General features: G+C 46.3%; 1 protein-coding gene across 1 annotated transcript in view; it reads right to left on the reverse strand.

Moving 5' to 3' along the window:
• Nucleotides 1-18,279, reverse strand: part of LOC138785109 (fibrillin-2-like) — a 364,563-nt gene that overhangs the window by 158,593 nt on the left and 187,691 nt on the right. The window contains exons 25-26 of the mRNA XM_069960684.1: nucleotides 18,036-18,161; nucleotides 7,807-7,929 (exon numbers count right to left, since the gene is read on the reverse strand). Of these exons, the coding sequence (XP_069816785.1) occupies nucleotides 7,807-7,929; nucleotides 18,036-18,161 (249 nt within the window). The remainder of the gene's footprint in view (nucleotides 1-7,806; nucleotides 7,930-18,035; nucleotides 18,162-18,279) is intronic.

Raw genomic sequence — 18,279 nt, forward strand, 5'->3', positions numbered from 1 at the left:
CAGGCTCAGGCCTATGTGTGTCCTGTGGGACTAGTGGTAGGAGGAGAGCAGGCTCAGGCCTATGTGTGTCCTGTGGGACTAGTGGTAGGAGGAGAGCAGGCTCAGGCCTATGTGTGTCCTGTAGGACAGGTAGTAGGATAGGAGCAGGCTCAGGCCTATGTGTGTCCTGTAGGACAGGTGGTAGGAGGAGAGCAGGCTCAGGCCTATGTGTGTCCTGTAGGACAGGTGGTAGGAGGAGAGCAGGCTCAGGCCTATGTGTGTCCTGTAGGACAGGTGGTAGGAGGAGAGCAGGCTCAGGCCTATGTGTGTCCTGTAGGACAGGTGGTAGGAGGTGAGCAGGCTCAGGCCTATGTGTGTCCTGTAGGACAGGTGGTAGGAGAGCAGGCTCAGGCCTATGTGTGTCCTGTGGGACAGGTGGTAGGAGGAGAGCAGGCTCAGGCCTATGTGTGTCCTGTAGGACAGGTGGTAGGAGGAGAGCAGGCTCAGGCCTATGTGTGTCCTGTAGGACAGGTGGTAGGAGGAGAGCAGGCTCAGGCCTATGTGTGTCCTTCTGTGGGACAGGTGGTAGGAGGAGAGCAGGCTCAGGCCTATGTGCGTCCTGTAGGACAGGTGGTAGGAGGAGAGCAGGCTCAGGCCTATGTGCGTCCTGTAGGACAGGTGGTAGGAGGAGAGCAGGCTCAGGCCTATGTGTGTCCTGTAGGACAGGTGGTAGGAGGAGAGCAGGCTCAGGCCTATGTGTGTCCTGTAGGACAGGTGGTAGGAGGAGAGCAGGCTCAGGCCTATGTGTGTCCTTCTGTGGGAAAAGTGGTAGGAGGAGAGCAGGCTCAGGCCTATGTGTGTCCTTCTGTAGGACAGGTGGTAGGAGGAGAGCAGGCTCAGGCCTATGTGTGTCCTGTAGGACAGGTGGTAGGAGGAGAGCAGGCTCAGGCCTATGTGTGTCCTGTAGGACAGGTGGTAGGAGGAGAGCAGGCTCCGGCCTATGTGTGTCCTGTAGGACAGGTGGTAGGAGGAGAGCAGGCTCAGGCCTATGTGTGTCCTTCTGTAGGACAGGTGGTAGGAGAGCAGGCGCAGGCCTATGTGTGTCCTGTAGGACAGGTGGTAGGAGGAGAGCAGGCTCAGGCCTATGTGTGTCCTTCTGTAGGACAGGTGGTAGGAGAGCAGGCTCAGGCCTATGTGTGTCCTGTGGGACAGGTGGTAGGAGGAGAGCAGGCTCAGGCCTATGTGTGTCCTGTAGGACAGGTGGTAGGAGAGCAGGCTCAGGCCTATGTGTGTCCTGTAGGACAGGTGGTAGGAGGAGAGCAGGCTCGGGCCTATGTGTGTCCTGTAGGACAGGTGGTAGTAGGATAGGAGCAGGCTCAGGCCTATGTGTGTCCTGTAGGACAGGTGGTAGGAGGAGAGCAGGCTCAGGCCTATGTGTGTCCTGTAGGACAGGTGGTAGGAGGAGAGCAGGCTCAGGCCTATGTGTGTCCTGTAGGACAGGTGGTAGGAGGAGAGCAGGCTCAGGCCTATGTGTGTCCTGTAGGACAGGTGGTAGGAGAGCAGGCTCAGGCCTATGTGTGTCCTGTAGGACAGGTGGTAGGAGGAGAGCAGGCTCAGGCCTATGTGTGTCCTGTAGGACAGGTGGTAGGAGGAGAGCAGGCTCAGGCCTATGTGTGTCCTGTGGGACAGGTGGTAAGAGGAGAGCAGGCTCAGGCCTATGTGTGTCCTGTAGGAAAGGTGGTAGGAGGAGAGCAGGCTCAGGCCTATGTGTGTCCTGTAGGACAGGTGGTAGGAGGAGAGCAGGCTCAGGCCTATGTGTGTCCTGTAGGACAGGTGGTAGTAGGATAGGAGCAGGCTCAGGCCTATGTGTGTGCTGTAGGACAGGTGGTAGGAGAGCAGGCTCAGGCCTATGTGTGTCCTGTAGACAGGTGGTAGGAGGAGAGCAGGCTCAGGCCTATGTGTGTCCTGTAGGACAGGTGGTAGGAGGAGAGCAGGCTCAGGCCTATGTGTGTCCTGGAGGACAGGTGGTAGTAGGATAGGAGCAGGCTCGGGCCTATGTGTGTCCTGTAGGACAGGTGGTAGTAGGATAGGAGCTGGCTCAGGCCTATGTGTGTCCTGTAGGACAGGTGGTAGGATAGGAGCAGGCTCAGGCCTATGTGTGTCCTGTAGGACAGGTGGTAGGAGAGCAGGCTCAGGCCTATGTGTGTCCTGTAGGACAGGTGGTAGGAGGAGAGCAGGCTCAGGCCTATGTGTGTCCTGTAGGACAGGTGGTAGGAGGAGAGCAGGCTCAGGCCTATGTGTGTCCTGTAGGACAGGTGGTAGGAGGAGAGCAGGCTCAGGCCTATGTGTGTCCTTCTGTAGGACAGGTGGTAGGAGGAGAGCAGGCTCAGGCCTATGTGTGTCCTGTAGGACAGGTGGTAGTAGGATAGGAGCAGGCTCAGGCCTATGTGTGTCCTGTAGGACAGGTGGTAGGATAGGAGCAGGCTCAGGCCTATGTGTGTTCTGTAGGACAGGTAGTAGGATAGGAGCAGGCTCAGGCCTATGTGTGTCCTGTAGGACCGGTGGTAGGAGGAGAGCAGGCTCAGGTCTATGTGTGTCCTGTAGGACCGGTGGTAGGAAAGCAGGCTCGGGCCTATGTGTGTCCTGTAGGACAGGTGGTAGTAGGATAGGAGCAGGCTCAGGCCTATGTGTGTCCTGTAGGACAGGTGGTAGGATAGGAGCAGGCTCGGGCCTATGTGTGTTTCTGTCGGCTGTAGTCACCATCTAGAGAGAATCCAAGATCACCATTGTCTCCTTCCTGCACGAGTGATTAATTGTCAAAAACTTACAGTACTGTATCTTCACCTACCCGTAACCATTCCTGGGTCAGGATTCCTAGAACTCCCCAATTGGTGTCCCTTCACCCAATGATGATTGTCAGGTCTCATGACGTCTGCAAGCAACGAATTGAATAGGCAGGTTGGCGTATGTATCCCCGTGCAGCAGATGCTGTCAGTATGGGACCAAAGAATAAACAGCCTACATTGGGTTATGGTTTATACCCACAGATACAAGGGCCTCAATATTTTCTTCAGTCAGTGGCAGACCAATCTCGCCCTCGAAGTGGGTGGAGGCAACCACCGATCCATCTAACACAGGGTGAGGCACCTTATTCAGGAGAGGCGGGCGAAGAAGACTTTGTTCCTAGCAGAAGTGGCTGCCCACAAACATGTGAGAGATGAGAGCGGTAAGTGAGCTCCAGTCCACTTCAGCACATCAATCTGTAGGGAAGCTATCGGAGTAAGATCCAGAACACATCTACAGTGGTGCATATCCATCTATGGGGAAGCTATCGGAGTAACTAACACATCTACAGTGGTGCATATCCATCTATGGGGAAGCTATCGGAGTAAGTAACACATCTACAGTGGTGCATATATATCTATGGGGAAGCTATCGGAGTAAGTAACACATCTACAGTGGTGCATATCCATCTATGGGGAAGCTATCGGAGTAAGATCCAGAACACATCTACAGTGGTGCATATCCATCTATGGGGAAGCTATCGGAGTAAGATCCAGAACACATCTACAGTGGTGCATATCCATCTATGGGGAAGCTATCGGAGTAAGATCCAGAACACATCTACAGTGGTGCATATCTATCTATGGGGGAGCTATCGGAGTAAGTAACACATCTACAGTGGTGCATATCCATCCATGGGGAAGCTATCGGAGTAAGAGCCAGAACACATCTACAGTGGTGCATATCCATCTATGGGGAAGCTATCGGAGTAAGATCCAGAACACATCTACAGTGGTGCATATCTATCTATGGGGGAGCTATCGGAGTAAGTACACATCTACAGTGGTGCATATCCATCCATGGGGAAGCTATCGGACTAAGATCCAGAACACATCTACAGTGGTGCATATCCATCTATGGGGAAGCTATCGGAGTAAGTAACACATCTACAGTGGTGCATATCCATCTATGGGGAAGCTATCGGAGTAAGTAACACATCTACAGTGGTGCATATTATCTATGGGGAAGCTATCGGCGTAAGTAACACATCTACAGTGGTGCATATCCATCTATGGGGAAGCTATCGGAGTAAGATCCAGAACACATCTACAGTGGTGCATATCTATCTATGGGGGAGCTATCGGAGTAAGTAACACATCTACAGTGGTGCATATCCATCCATGGGGAAGCTATCGGACTAAGATCCAGAACACATCTACAGTGGTGCATATCCATCTATGGGGAAGCTATCGGAGTAAGTAACACATCTACAGTGGTGCATATCCATCTATGGGGAAGCTATCGGAGTAAGTAACACATCTACAGTGGTGTGTATCTATCTATGGGGAAGCTATCGGAGTAAGATCCAGAACACATCTACAGTGGTGCATATCCATCCATGGGGAAGCTATCGGAGTAAGATCCAGAACACATCTACAGTGGTGTATATATATATCTATGGGGAAGCTATCGGAGTAAGTAACACATCTACAGTGGTGCATATCCATCTATGGGGAAGCTATCGGAGTAAGTAACACATCTACAGTGGTGTATATATATCTATGGGGAAGCTATCGGAGTAAGTAACACATCTACAGTGGTGCATATCCATCTATGGGGAAGCTATCGGAGTAAGTAACCCATCTACAGTGGTGCATATCGATCTTCAGAGCTGCATGCGATCAATCACATTACTGTTAAAAGCAGAAGCTGTTTTTGTATGGACCAAGAGATCTATCCAGCAACAAGGGAAGTCACAATACCTTAATGTAAAAGGCTAAAGCCATGATATAACCCTGACAGAAGAATGGTCTCTGGACCAGGAGATGTTCTAGTGAATCACCAGATATTACAGCGACCCATTGGTCCCATGGCCATTTCGGGTAAGACCAGGATGTGTGGTTTTAACTCCCTAAAAACTACTGCGGACAACAATAAGTAGAAGTCTTGTAAGAAGACAATACAGGATCCGTCTCATTAATCCTGATAGCCACAGATTGGCCCAGGAGGTCATTGTGGTAATTGTTGTTCTCTCCTGATGAATATGTCCAAAGGGACATTTTGGAGACTTCCCCAGATTCCTCACCTACTGCCCCATGAGGACGGATTATGTCTGGCCAATCACCAGATATTATGGCGACCCTTACGTGGACCTAATGGCTATTTCGGATAACGCCAGAATACGTGGTTTTTACTCCCTAAAACTGCTAGGGACGACAACCCGTAGTGGTCGTGTAAGGACAAGACAGAATCCTGCCTCATTACTCCTAATGGCTCAGGAAGGCATGGCTGTTCTCTCCTGATACAGGTGTCCAAGAGGCCATTTTGGAGACTTCCCCAGAATCCTCAGTGTCACAGAAGGGCAGATTGTGTCGGGATCTGGACCACCTATGATTGACGGCCTGAAGATTGACAGGCCTGATGAGCTGAGGCTTTTTAGAATTGGTGGTGAACATGATTCTGCTATTAAGAGCAGAACCCACAAAGAGAACGTCCCTGAGGGTGAAGGACATTGTCCATCCTGGTGTGAAGAATTGGACTTCTCCCATATCACTGTCTATAAAGGCGATCCTCCGATTTCTCCAGGATGGGTTTGAGAATGGGCTGAAGCTGCGACCGTCACAGTCCATGTCTCTGCTCTTTATGCTCTTCCAGACAGCTGACTGTCCCATAAATCCCTAATACAGAGATTAAAGCTACGCAAAGGATTAAAGCCACTGTAATGGATCCAACTCCAGGTGGGATCCGGGACTCGTCCTTCATCACCTTGCACGGCTCCGTTTTGAGTTCTTATCTTTAGTTGAATTATAATACCTGACCCTCAAGGTGCTTCCTAGTAGCTATTACATCTGCTAAACGCAGGAGGATGTTCAGACATTAGGAGCCACTGAACCAGATCTTGTATCCTTCAGGACTTTGTCTTTTACCCTTAAGGTTCCTTCCTTATCCAACATTACTCCGCAGATTGAGTTACCTGTTTTTGCCTAAATTCCTCCAATGAGGAAGAGTTATGCCCCTATTCCACGAGTTGTTTGGAGGAGCAAAACGAGCGCTATTAGCGCTCGTTTGCTCCTCGTTTCCCGCTCGCTCCCGCCGCTATTCAACGCGGCAGCAGCGAGTGGGTGAGTGCGGGAGGGGCTGCTCGGAGGATCGCTGATCGTCCGGGCAGCCCATAGGATACAGCAGCGCCTGCTGCCGATGCTCCTATTCAACGGAGCGACGGCAGCAGATCGCTGCTCTATCAGTCGCTTGTTTTTCAACATGTTGAAAAACAAGCGACTGCAACGATCAGCCGACATGAACGATGTCGGCTGATCGTTGCACTCTATTCCACGGGACGAATATCGTTCGTAGCGGCCGATATCGGCCGAATACGAACGATATTGCTCCTTTAAACGACCCGTGGAATAGGGGTTTTACAATCACGCTCTCTGGTTGCGGGCGGAGCCTTGAGCCTGCGCTCTCTGGTTGTGGGCGGAGCCTTGGGCCTGTGCGCTCTTGTTGTGGGCGGAGCCTTGAGCCTGCGCTCTATGGTTGCGGGCCGAGCCTTGAGCCTGCGCTCTCTGGTTGAGGGCCGAGCCTTGAGCCTGTGCTCTCTAGACGGGGTCGGAGCCTTGAGCCTGCGCTCTCTGGACAGGGGCGGAGCCTTGAGCCTGCGCTCTCTAGATAGGGGCGGAGCCTTGAGCTTGCGCTCTCTGGATGGGGGCGGAGCCTTGAGCCTGCGCTCTCTGATTGTGGGCGGAGCCTTGAGCCCTGCGCTCTCTGGTTGTGGGCGGAGCCTTGAGTCTGCGCTCTCTGGTTGTGGGCGGAACCTTGAGCCTGCGCTGTCTGGATGTGGGCCTAGCCTTGAGCCTGCGCTCTCTGGTTGTGGGCGGAGCCTTGAGTCTGCGCTCTCTGGTTGTGGGCAGAGCCTTGAGTCTGCGCTCTCTGGTTGTGGGCGGAGCCTTGAGCCTATGCCCTCTGGTTGTGGGCGGAGCCCTGGGCCTGCACTCCCTGGTTGTGGGCGGAGCCTTGAGCCTGCACTCTCTGGTTGTGGGCGGAGCCTTGAGAGTTTATTTAGTGAGAACCAGAGAAGTCAGAAAATTTTACCTGTATCTTTTTTTCAGGAAGGAACAGTGATTGGAAGTCCTCAGCCACTTTATCCAGATGGATACGGCAGACTCTGTGTGTTACCAAGAGGTGAGAGTCCAAGTACCGGAATCCATTAAGGCCCTTACCACAAGGGCAATGTCTACATCCTGGGTGGAGGAGATGTGCATGCCCATTGATCAGTTATGCAGAACTGCATTGTGGTCTTCTTATACTTTTGGACATTAGAACCTCTGGGCAACCAATCTTGGTAAAGCGGTTCTCATGGCTGCTGTATGATTCTCCACCCTTTATGTGATCTTGCTATATCCCCATTATGTGCTGCTGCTTAGGATGTAAGGGAAAGGGGAATTTTATACTCACCGTAAATTCTCTTTCCTGTAGTCCGAAGCAGCAGCACAAACTAACCCTCCCTATAAAAGTTTATGCATCATACCCTGAGTGTTTGGGTCATGTTTCCCTAGATCATTAGAAGTGCACAAGGAGGCTAGAGGTCAGCATAGGGTCTTATAGGCGGGGCAATTAACTCTTTATTGCTTGTTACCATCTAACCTATCATTGCAGGAAGATAGAATCTTCCCCTTTATGTGCTGCTGCTTCGGACTACAGGAAAGAGAATTTACGGAGAGTATAAAATTCCCCTATATCCCATAGTCTGCGGAGTCCCCATACGTGTGTGTTTGTGTATATTATATATATCTCTATCTATCCCATAGTCCTATAGCCCCCGGTTACCTGCACAGGTCCTGGAGTCGGGCAGTAAAGTGTAACCAGCGAGGCAGCTGCAGCGGTAACTTCCCTCCGAGTTCTCACACCGAGTATCACATCCACCATTCATTATCTTACACTCATCTATATCTGTAACAGGAAGAAGACCGTAATATAGAGGTATATACAGCAGTAATATAGAGGTATATACAGCAGTAATATAGAGGTATATACAGCAGTAATATAGAGGTATAGCGCTTTAATATAGAGGTATATACAGCAGTAATATAGAGGTATACAGCAGTAATATAGAGGTATATACAGCAGTAATATAGAGGTATACAGCAGTAATATAGAGGTATATACAGCAGTAATATAGAGGTATATACAGCAGTAATATAGAGGTATATACAGCAGTAATATAGAGGTATATACAGCAGTAATATAGAGGTATACAGGAGTAATATAAAGGTATATACAGCAGTAATATAGAGGTATATACAGCAGTAATATAGAGGTATATACAGCAGTAATATAGAGGTATACAGGAGTAATATAAAGGTATATACAGCAGTAATATAGAGGTATATACAGCAGTAATATAGAGGTATAGCGCTTTAATATAGAGGTATATACAGGAGTAATATAAAGGTATACAGGAGTAATATAAAGGTATATACAGCAGTAATATAGAGGTATATACAGCAGTAATATAGAGGTATATACAGCAGTAATATAGAGGTATACAGGAGTAATATAAAGGTATATACAGCAGTAATATAGAGGTATACAGCAGTAATATAGAGGTATATACAGCAGTAATATAGAGGTATATACAGCAGTAATATAGAGGTATAGCGCTTTAATATAGAGGTATACAGGAGTAATATAAAGGTATACAGGGCTGTGGAGTCGGAGCTAGCTTTGGCTGAAGTCAGAGTCTGAGTTGGAGTCGGAAAAAAAATGTACCGACCCCAGCCTTAAAAAATTTAGAATTGAATTTTAATATGAACTTTACAAGTTTTTCTCATGAATATATATTATAAGCAACATTCTAATAGGACACTGGCCCCATTACATAAGGGTGGTCGGGGAATATATCAGTAATAGGACACTGGCCCTATTACATAAGGGTGGTCGGGGAATATATCAGTAATAGGACACTGGCCCTATTACATAAGGGTGGTCGGGGAATATATCAGTAATAGGACACTGGCCCTATTACATAAGGGTGGTCGGGGAATATATCAGTAATAGGACACTGGCCCATTACATAAGGGTGGTCGGGGAATATATCAGTAATAGGACACTGGCCCTATTACATAAGGGTGGTCGGGGAATATATCAGTAATAGGACACTGGCCCTATTACATAAGGGTGGTCGGGGAATATATCAGTAATAGGACACTGGCCCCATTACATAAGGGTGGTCGGGGAATATATCATTAATAGGACACTGGCCCCATTACATAAGGGTGGTCGGGGAATATATCAGTAATAGGACACTGGCCCCATTAAATAAGAGTGGTCGGGGAATATATCAGTAATAGGACACTGGCCCCATTACATAAGGGGTGGTCGGGGAATATATCAGTAATAGGACACTGGCCCCATTACATAAGGGTGGTCGGGGAATATATCAGTAATAGGACACTGGCCCCATTACATAAGGGTGGTCGGGGAATATATCAGTAATAGGACACTGGCCCCATTAAATAAGAGTGGTCGGGGAATATATCAGTAATAGGACACTGGCCCCATTACATAAGGGTGGTCGGGGAATATATCAGTAATAGGACACTGGCCCCATTACATAAGGGTGGTCGGGGAATATATCAGTAATAGGACACTGGCCCTATTACATAAGGGTGGTCGGGGAATATATCAGTAATAGGACACTGGCCCTATTACATAAGGGTGGTCGGGGAATATATCAGTAATAGGACACTGGCCCCATTACATAAGGGTGGTCGGGGAATATATCAGTAATAGAACACTGGCCCTATTACATAAGGGTGGTCGGGGAATATATCAGTAATAGGACACTGGCCCCATTACATAAGGGTGGTCGGGGAATATATCAGAAATACAGCATTGGCCCTATTACATAAGGGTGGTCGGGGAATATATCAGTAATAGGACACTGGCCCCATTACATAAGGGTGGTCGGGGAATATATCAGTAATAGGACACTGGGCCTATTACATAAGGGTGGTCGGGGGATATATTAGTAATAGGACACTGGCCCTATTACATAAGTGTGGTCGGGGAATATATCAGTAATAGGACACTGGCCCTATTACATAAGGGTGGTCGGGGAATATATCAGAAATACAGCATTGGCCCTATTACATAAGGGTGGTCGGGGAATATATCAGTGATAAGACACTGACCCTATTACATAAGGATGGTCGGGGAATATATCAGTGATAAGACACTGACCCTACTACATAAGGGTGGTCGGGGAATATATCAGTAATAGGACACTGTCCCTATTACATAAGGGTGGTCGGGGAATATATCAGTAATAGGACACTGTCCCTATTACATAAGGGTGGTCGGGGAATATATCAGTAATAGGACACTGGCCCTATTACATAAGGGTGGTCGGGGGATATATCAGTAATAGGACACTGGCCCTATTACATAAGGGTGGTCGGGGAATATATCAGTAATAGGACACTGACCCTATTAGATAAGGGTGGTCGGGAATATATCAGTAATAGGACACTGGCCCTATTACATAAGGGTGGTCGGGGGATATATCAGTAATAGGACACTGGCCCTATTACATAAGGGTGGTCGGGGGATATATCAGTAATAGGACACTGGCCCTATTACATAAGGGTGGTCGGGGAATATATCAGTAATAGGACACTGGCCCCATTACATAAGGGTGGTCGGGAAATATATCAGTAATAGGACACTGGCCCTATTACATAAGGGTGGTCGGGGAATATATCAGTAATAGGACACTGCCCTATTACATAAGGGTGGTCGGGGAATACATCAGTAATAGGACACTGGCCCTATTACATAAGGGTGGTCGGGGAATATATCAGTAATAGGGCACTGGCCCTATTACATAAGGGTGGTCGGGGAATATATCAGTAATAGGACACTGGCCCTATTACATAAGGGGGGTCGGGGAATATATCAGTAATAGGACACTGGCCCTATTAGATAAGGGTGGTCGGGGAATATATCAGTAATAGGACACTGGCCCTATTAGATAAGGGTGGTCGGGGAATATATCAGTAATAGGACACTGGCCCTATTACATAAGGGTGGTCGGGGAATATATCAGTAATAGGACACTGGCCCTATTACATAAGGGTGGTCGGGGAAAAGTTGTCGGTGACTATTTGGCAGGTTGTTTCTGAGCTGGAAGAGTCCATTGTGGGGGGGAAGATCTGTGCTGGTCTCTCCCTGGATGCTGATGATTGTATATGAGCAGCAGTGTAATATGGAGATATCCTGTGTAATATAGAGAAGGAGGAGGAGACATAAGGAGTGTAGCTGTAACCTCTGACCTCAGTGCTGGGTTTTCTTCAGTGTTCTATGGCTGCAGCTGTGTGCGTGACCCCTCTCTATATATCACTATGTGTGACCCCTCTATATCACTATGTGTGACCCCTCTCTATATCACTATGTGTGACCCCTCTATATCACTTTGTGTGACCCCTCTATATCACTATGTGTGACCCCTCTATATCACTATGTGTGACCTCTCTCTATATCACTATGTGTGACCTCTCTCTATATCACTATGTGTGACCCCTCTCTATATCACTATGTGTGACCTCTCTCTATATCACTATGTGTGACCCCTCTCTATATCACTATGTGTGACCCCTCTCTATATCACTATGTGTGACCTCTCTATATCACTATGTGTGACCTCTCTATATCACTATGTGTGACCCCTCTCTATATCACTATGTGTGACCCCTCTATATCACTATGTGTGACCCCTCTCTATATCACTATGTGTGACCTCTCTATATCACTATGTGTGACCCCTCTCTATATCACTATGTGTGACCTCTCTCTATATCACTATGTGTGACCCCTCTCTATATCACTATGTGTGACCCCTCTCTATATCACTATGTGTGACCCCTCTCTATATCACTATGTGTGACCCCTCTATATCACTATGTGTGACCCCTCTCTATATCACTATGTGTGACCCCTCTCTATATCACTATGTGTGACCCCTCTATATCACTATGTGTGACCCCTCTCTATATCACTATGTGTGACCTCTCTATATCACTATGTGTGACCTCTCTATATCACTATGTGTGACCCCTCTATATCACTATGTGTGACCCCTCTCTATATCACTATGTGTGACCCCTCTCTATATCACTATGTGTGACCTCTCTCTATATCACTATGTGTGACCCCTCTATATCACTATGTGTGACCTCTCTATATCACTATGTGTGACCTCTCTATATCACTATGTGTGACCCCTCTCTATATCACTATGTGTGACCCCTCTCTATATCACTATGTGTGACCCCTCTCTATATCACTATGTGTGACCTCTCTATATCACTATGTGTGACCCCTCTCTATATCACTCTGTGTGACCCCTCTCTATATCACTATGTGTGACCCCTCTCTATATCACTATGTGTGACCTCTCTATATCACTATGTGTGACCCCTCTCTATATCACTATGTGTGACCCCTCTCTATATCACTATGTGTGACCCCTCTCTATATCACTATGTGTGACCCCTCTCTATATCACTATGTGTGACCTCTCTATATCACTCTGTGTGACCCCTCTCTATATCACTCTGTGTGACCCCTCTCTATATCACTATGTGTGACCCCTCTCTATATCACTATGTGTGACCCCTCTCTATATCACTATGTGTGACCTCTCTATATCACTATGTGTGACCTCTCTATATCACTATGTGTGACCTCTCTCTATATCACTATGTGTGACCTCTCTATATCACTATGTGTGACCCCTCTATATCACTATGTGTGACCCCTCTCTATATCACTATGTGTGACCTCTCTATATCACTATGTGTGACCTCTCTCTATATCACTATGTGTGACCTCTCTCTATATCACTATGTGTGACCTCTCTCTATATCACTATGTGTGACCTCTCTATATCACTATGTGTGACACCTCTGTATATCACTATGTGTGACCTCTCTCTATATCACTATGTGTGACCTCTCTATATCACTATGTGTGACCCCTCTATATCACTATGTGTGACCCCTCTCTATATCACTATGTGTGACCCCTCTCTATATCACTATGTGTGACCCCTCTCTATATCACTATGTGTGACCCCTCTCTATATCACTATGTGTGACCCCTCTCTATATCACTATGTGTGACCCCTCTCTATATCACTATGTGTGACCCCTCTCTATATCACTATGTGTGACCCCTCTCTATATCACTATGTGTGACCCCTCTATATCACTATGTGTGACCCCTCTCTATATCACTATGTGTGACCTCTCTATATCACTATGTGTGACCTCTCTCTATATCACTATGTGTGACCTCTCTCTATATCACTATGTGTGACCTCTCTCTATATCACTATGTGTGACCTCTCTATATCACTATGTGTGACCCCTCTATATCACTATGTGTGACCTCTCTCTATATCACTATGTGTGACCTCTCTCTATATCACTATGTGTGACCCCTCTATATCACTATGTGTGACCCCTCTATATCACTATGTGTGACCCCTCTATATCACTATGTGTGACCCCTCTATATCACTATGTGTGACCCCTCTCTATATCACTATGTGTGACCTCTCTATATCACTATGTGTGACCTCTCTCTATCACTATGTGTGACCCCTCTATATCACTATGTGTGACCCCTCTCTATATCACTATGTGTGACCCCTCTCTATATCACTATGTGTGACCCCTCTCTATATCACTATGTGTGACCCCTCTATATCACTATGTGTGACCCCTCTCTATATCACTATGTGTGACCCCTCTCTATATCACTGTGTGTGACCTCTCTCTATATCACTATGTGTGACCTCTCTCTATATCACTATGTGTGACCCCTCTATATCACTATGTGTGACCTCTCTCTATATCACTATGTGTGACCCCTCTCTATATCACTATGTGTGACCTCTCTATATCACTGTGTGTGACCCCTCTCTATATCACTATGTGTGACCCCTCTCTATATCACTATGTGTGACCTCTCTATATCACTATGTGTGACCCCTCTCTATATCACTATGTGTGACCTCTCTATATCACTATGTGTGACCCCTCTCTATATCACTATGTGTGACCTCTCTATATATCACTATGTGTGACCTCTCTCTATATCACTATGTGTGACCTCTCTCTATATCACTATGTGTGACCCCTCTATATCACTATGTGTGACCCCTCTCTATATCACTATGTGTGACCTCTCTATATCACTATGTGTGACCTCTCTCTATCACTATGTGTGACCCCTCTATATCACTATGTGTGACCCCTCTCTATATCACTATGTGTGACCCCTCTATATCACTATGTGTGACCCCTCTCTATATCACTATGTGTGACCTCTCTATATCACTATGTGTGACCTCTCTATATCACTATGTGTGACCCCTCTATATCACTATGTGTGACCTCTCTATATCACTATGTGTGACCTCTCTATATCACTATGTGTGACCTCTCTATATCACTATGTGTGACCTCTCTCTATCACTATGTGTGACCCCTCTCTATATCACTATGTGTGACCCCTCTCTATATCACTATGTGTGACCCCTCTCTATATCACTATGTGTGACCCCTCTCTATATCCCTATGTGTGACCCCTCTCTATATCACTATGTGTGACCTCTCTATATCACTATGTGTGACCCCCCTCTATATCACTATGTGTGACCTCTCTCTATATCACTATGTGTGACCTCTCTATATCACTATGTGTGACCTCTCTCTATCACTATGTGTGACCTCTCTCTATATCACTATGTGTGACCCCTCTCTATCACTATGTGTGACCCCTCTCTATATCACTATGTGTGACCCCTCTCTATATCACTATGTGTGACCCCTCTCTATATCACTATGTGTGACCCCTCTCTATATCACTATGTGTGACCCCTCTCTATATCACTATGTGTGACCCCTCTCTATATCACTATGTGTGACCCCTCTCTATATCACTATGTGTGACCCCTCTCTCTATCACTATGTGTGACCTCTATATTACAGGTATCTGGCAGTGTTAGTGTTTCTGTGGTGAATATTTAGTTAGAAACATAGAAGATGTCAGCAGGAAAAGCCCCCCTGCTCCATCTAGTCTAGTTGTGAGTAGTTCAGGACATGGAGGCTGGAGACTGGCTGCACCCACAGGAGAAGCTGCTGTATATACAGTATATATTCCCTCAGATCATGTAGGACATTAGGGAGAAGCTGCTGAGCCGGTGTGATGGATATCTCCCCTGGTATCTGACCGGCCATTTATCACGGAGCAGGAGGCCGAGGCCGAGTTGATAACATTCAGGAGTTGGAGTCGGAGCTGCGGCTTACCGGCTCCACAGCCCTGGAGGTATACAGTAGTACTATAGAGTTATTCAGTTCTTTAGAGGTATACAGCAGTAATATAGAGGTATACAGCAGTAATATAGAGGTATATACAGCAGTAATATAGAGGTATACAGCAGTAATATAGAGGTTTACAGCCGTAATAGAGGTATACAGCTGTAATATAGAGGTATACAAAGCAGTAATATAGAGGTATATACAGCAGTAATATAGAGGTATATACAGCAGTAATATAGAGGTATACAGCAGTAATATAGAGGTATACAGCAGTACTATAGAGGTATACAGCAGTAATATGGAGGTATACAGCAGTAATATAGAGGAATACAGGAGTAATATAGAGGAATACAGGAGTAATATAGAGGTATACAGGAGTACTATAGAGGTATATACAGCAGTAATAGAGGTATACAGTAATATAGAGGAATACAGCAGTACTATGGAGGTATACAGCAGTAATAAGGAGGTATACAGCAGTAATATAGAGGAATACAGCAGTAATATAGAGGAATACAGCAGTAATATAGAGGAATACAGGAGTACTATAGAGGTATATACAGCAGTAATATAGAGGTATACAGCAGTAATATAGAGGTATACAAAGCAGTAATATAGAGGTATATACAGCAGTAATATAGAGGTATACAGCAGTAATATAGAGATATACAGTAATATAGAGGAATACAGCAGTACTATAGAGGTATACAGCAGTAATATAGAGATATAGAGCTCGGAGAAATGGTGAATACCAGGAAGTGATAAATGTAAAATCAATCTGAAATCTGAATAGAGAGAAGAGCTATAGTCTGTGATAGAATATATCCATAAGCAATAGAATCAACACAAAAAAAAAACAACAGGTGGCTCAACCAAATACTATATGCAGCCAAGGGGGTGCCACTCAATGCCTAGATAACATGTTACCCACAAAAAGACAAAGAGCTAGACAAACATTAGAGAGTGCACTCCACCATATGATAACCATAAAGAGAGATTTGTACAGAAAAAATATATAAATTTTATTGATTAAATATACTCACATACACAAAGGACACTATACAATATACTAAAAACATTTAAAAATTCCAGTCAGGAACATACAGATCTATGGTCTACCCACACAATTAGTAAAGGGTATCAGACCTACGGGGAGTAGCAAACAAGTAATATTGTCAACATGACCCAAATAAAATGTAAGGTATGTCAAAAAAATACAGGAATGAGATCCCTAGGCACTCACTGCAAAACCGGTATGGCTTATGAAAAAATTAAGCAATGAAAAAGCTAAATAACATCAAAAATCAGATCAAAAAGTGATAATAACATAAATCCAAAATATCGGCAAAGCAAAAAACCAAGATGCCATACCTATAAAGAAATGTGACTTCGAAGTCACCGGAGGGTGACGATACGCGTGGGGTTCTTTGCCGGGGGTAGCAGCTCCATGACCCTTTACTTTGTTAGGCACCGATATTTACATTTCCCTTCTGTGTTATTTTGGGTGACTTTATTTTCTATTATATATATTTACATTTCTTTATAGGTATGGCATCTTGGTTTTTTGCTTTGCCGATATTTTGGATTTATGTTATTATCACTTTTTGATCTGATTTTTGATGTTATTTAGCTTTTTCATTGCTTAATTTTTTCATAAGCCATACCGGTTTTGCAGTGAGTGCCTAGGGATCTCATTCCTGTATTTTTTTGACATACCTTACATTTTATTTGGGTCATGTTGACAATATTACTTGTTTGCTACTCCCCGTAGGTCTGATACCCTTTACTAATTGTGTGGGTAGACCATAGATCTGTATGTTCCTGACTGGAATTTTTAAATGTTTTTAGTATATTGTATAGTGTCCTTTGTGTATGTGAGTATATTTAATCAATAAAATTTATATATTTTTTCTGTACAAATCTCTCTTTATGGTTATCATATGGTGGAGTGCACTCTCTAATGTTTGTCTAGCTCTTTGTCTTTTTGTGGGATAGTCTGTGATAGAAACATGTTAGGCCTGAGGCCTCCATCAGAATCCGGGCCTGAGGCCTCCATCAGAAGCCGGGCCTGAGGCCTCCATTATAAGCCGGGCCTGAGGCCTCCATCAGAATCCGGGCCTGAGGCCTCCATCAGAAGCCGGGCCTGAGGCCTCCATCATAAGCCGGGCCTGAGGTCTCCATCAGAAGCCGGGCCTGAGGCCTCCATCATAAGCCGGGCCTGAGGTCTCCATCAGAAGCCGGGCCTGAGGCCTCCATCATAAGCCGGGCCTGAGGTCTCCATCAGAAGCCGGGCCTGAGGCCTCCATCATAAGCCGGGCCTGAGGTCTCCATCAGAAGCCGGGCCTGAGGCCTCCATCATAAGCTGGGCCTGAGGTCTCCATCAGAAGCCGGGCCTGAGGCCTCCATCAGAAGCCAGGCCTGAGGCCTCCATTATAAGCCGGGCCTGAGGCCTCCATTATAAGCCGGGCCTGAGGCCTCCATTATAAGCCGGGCCGGAGGCCTCCATTATAAGCCGGGACGCTGCCGCTTGCGTCTGTCGCCCTCGGGAAATCGGGAAGGTTTCTCACAGGACAAAACTAAAACTTGTTTCTTACAGTGCAACCACCAAGTCAGGCGTGCCCCATGTAATATACTATACAGTATTGGGTGAAGCATCTGGCGGGGACTTACCGGTGCAGCCCAGCCGGTCCGGCGTTGATTGATATCCCGGGATACAGGAACATTGATAGGAACCAATTATATTCACACATTTTCCATTTCTACAGAGATTTCCACTGAGCGAGCACTCATCGACATCTAGGAGAGAGAGAAGCTGAGAACGGCCATCTAGAGGGGGTGTATACCCCACTATAGCAAGTATATACCCCACTATATGACGTGTATATACCCCACTATGTGACGTGTATATACCCCA

Source organism: Dendropsophus ebraccatus, chromosome 3, assembly GCF_027789765.1.
Source record: "Dendropsophus ebraccatus isolate aDenEbr1 chromosome 3, aDenEbr1.pat, whole genome shotgun sequence".
NCBI classification, from domain to species: domain Eukaryota; kingdom Metazoa; phylum Chordata; class Amphibia; order Anura; family Hylidae; genus Dendropsophus; species Dendropsophus ebraccatus.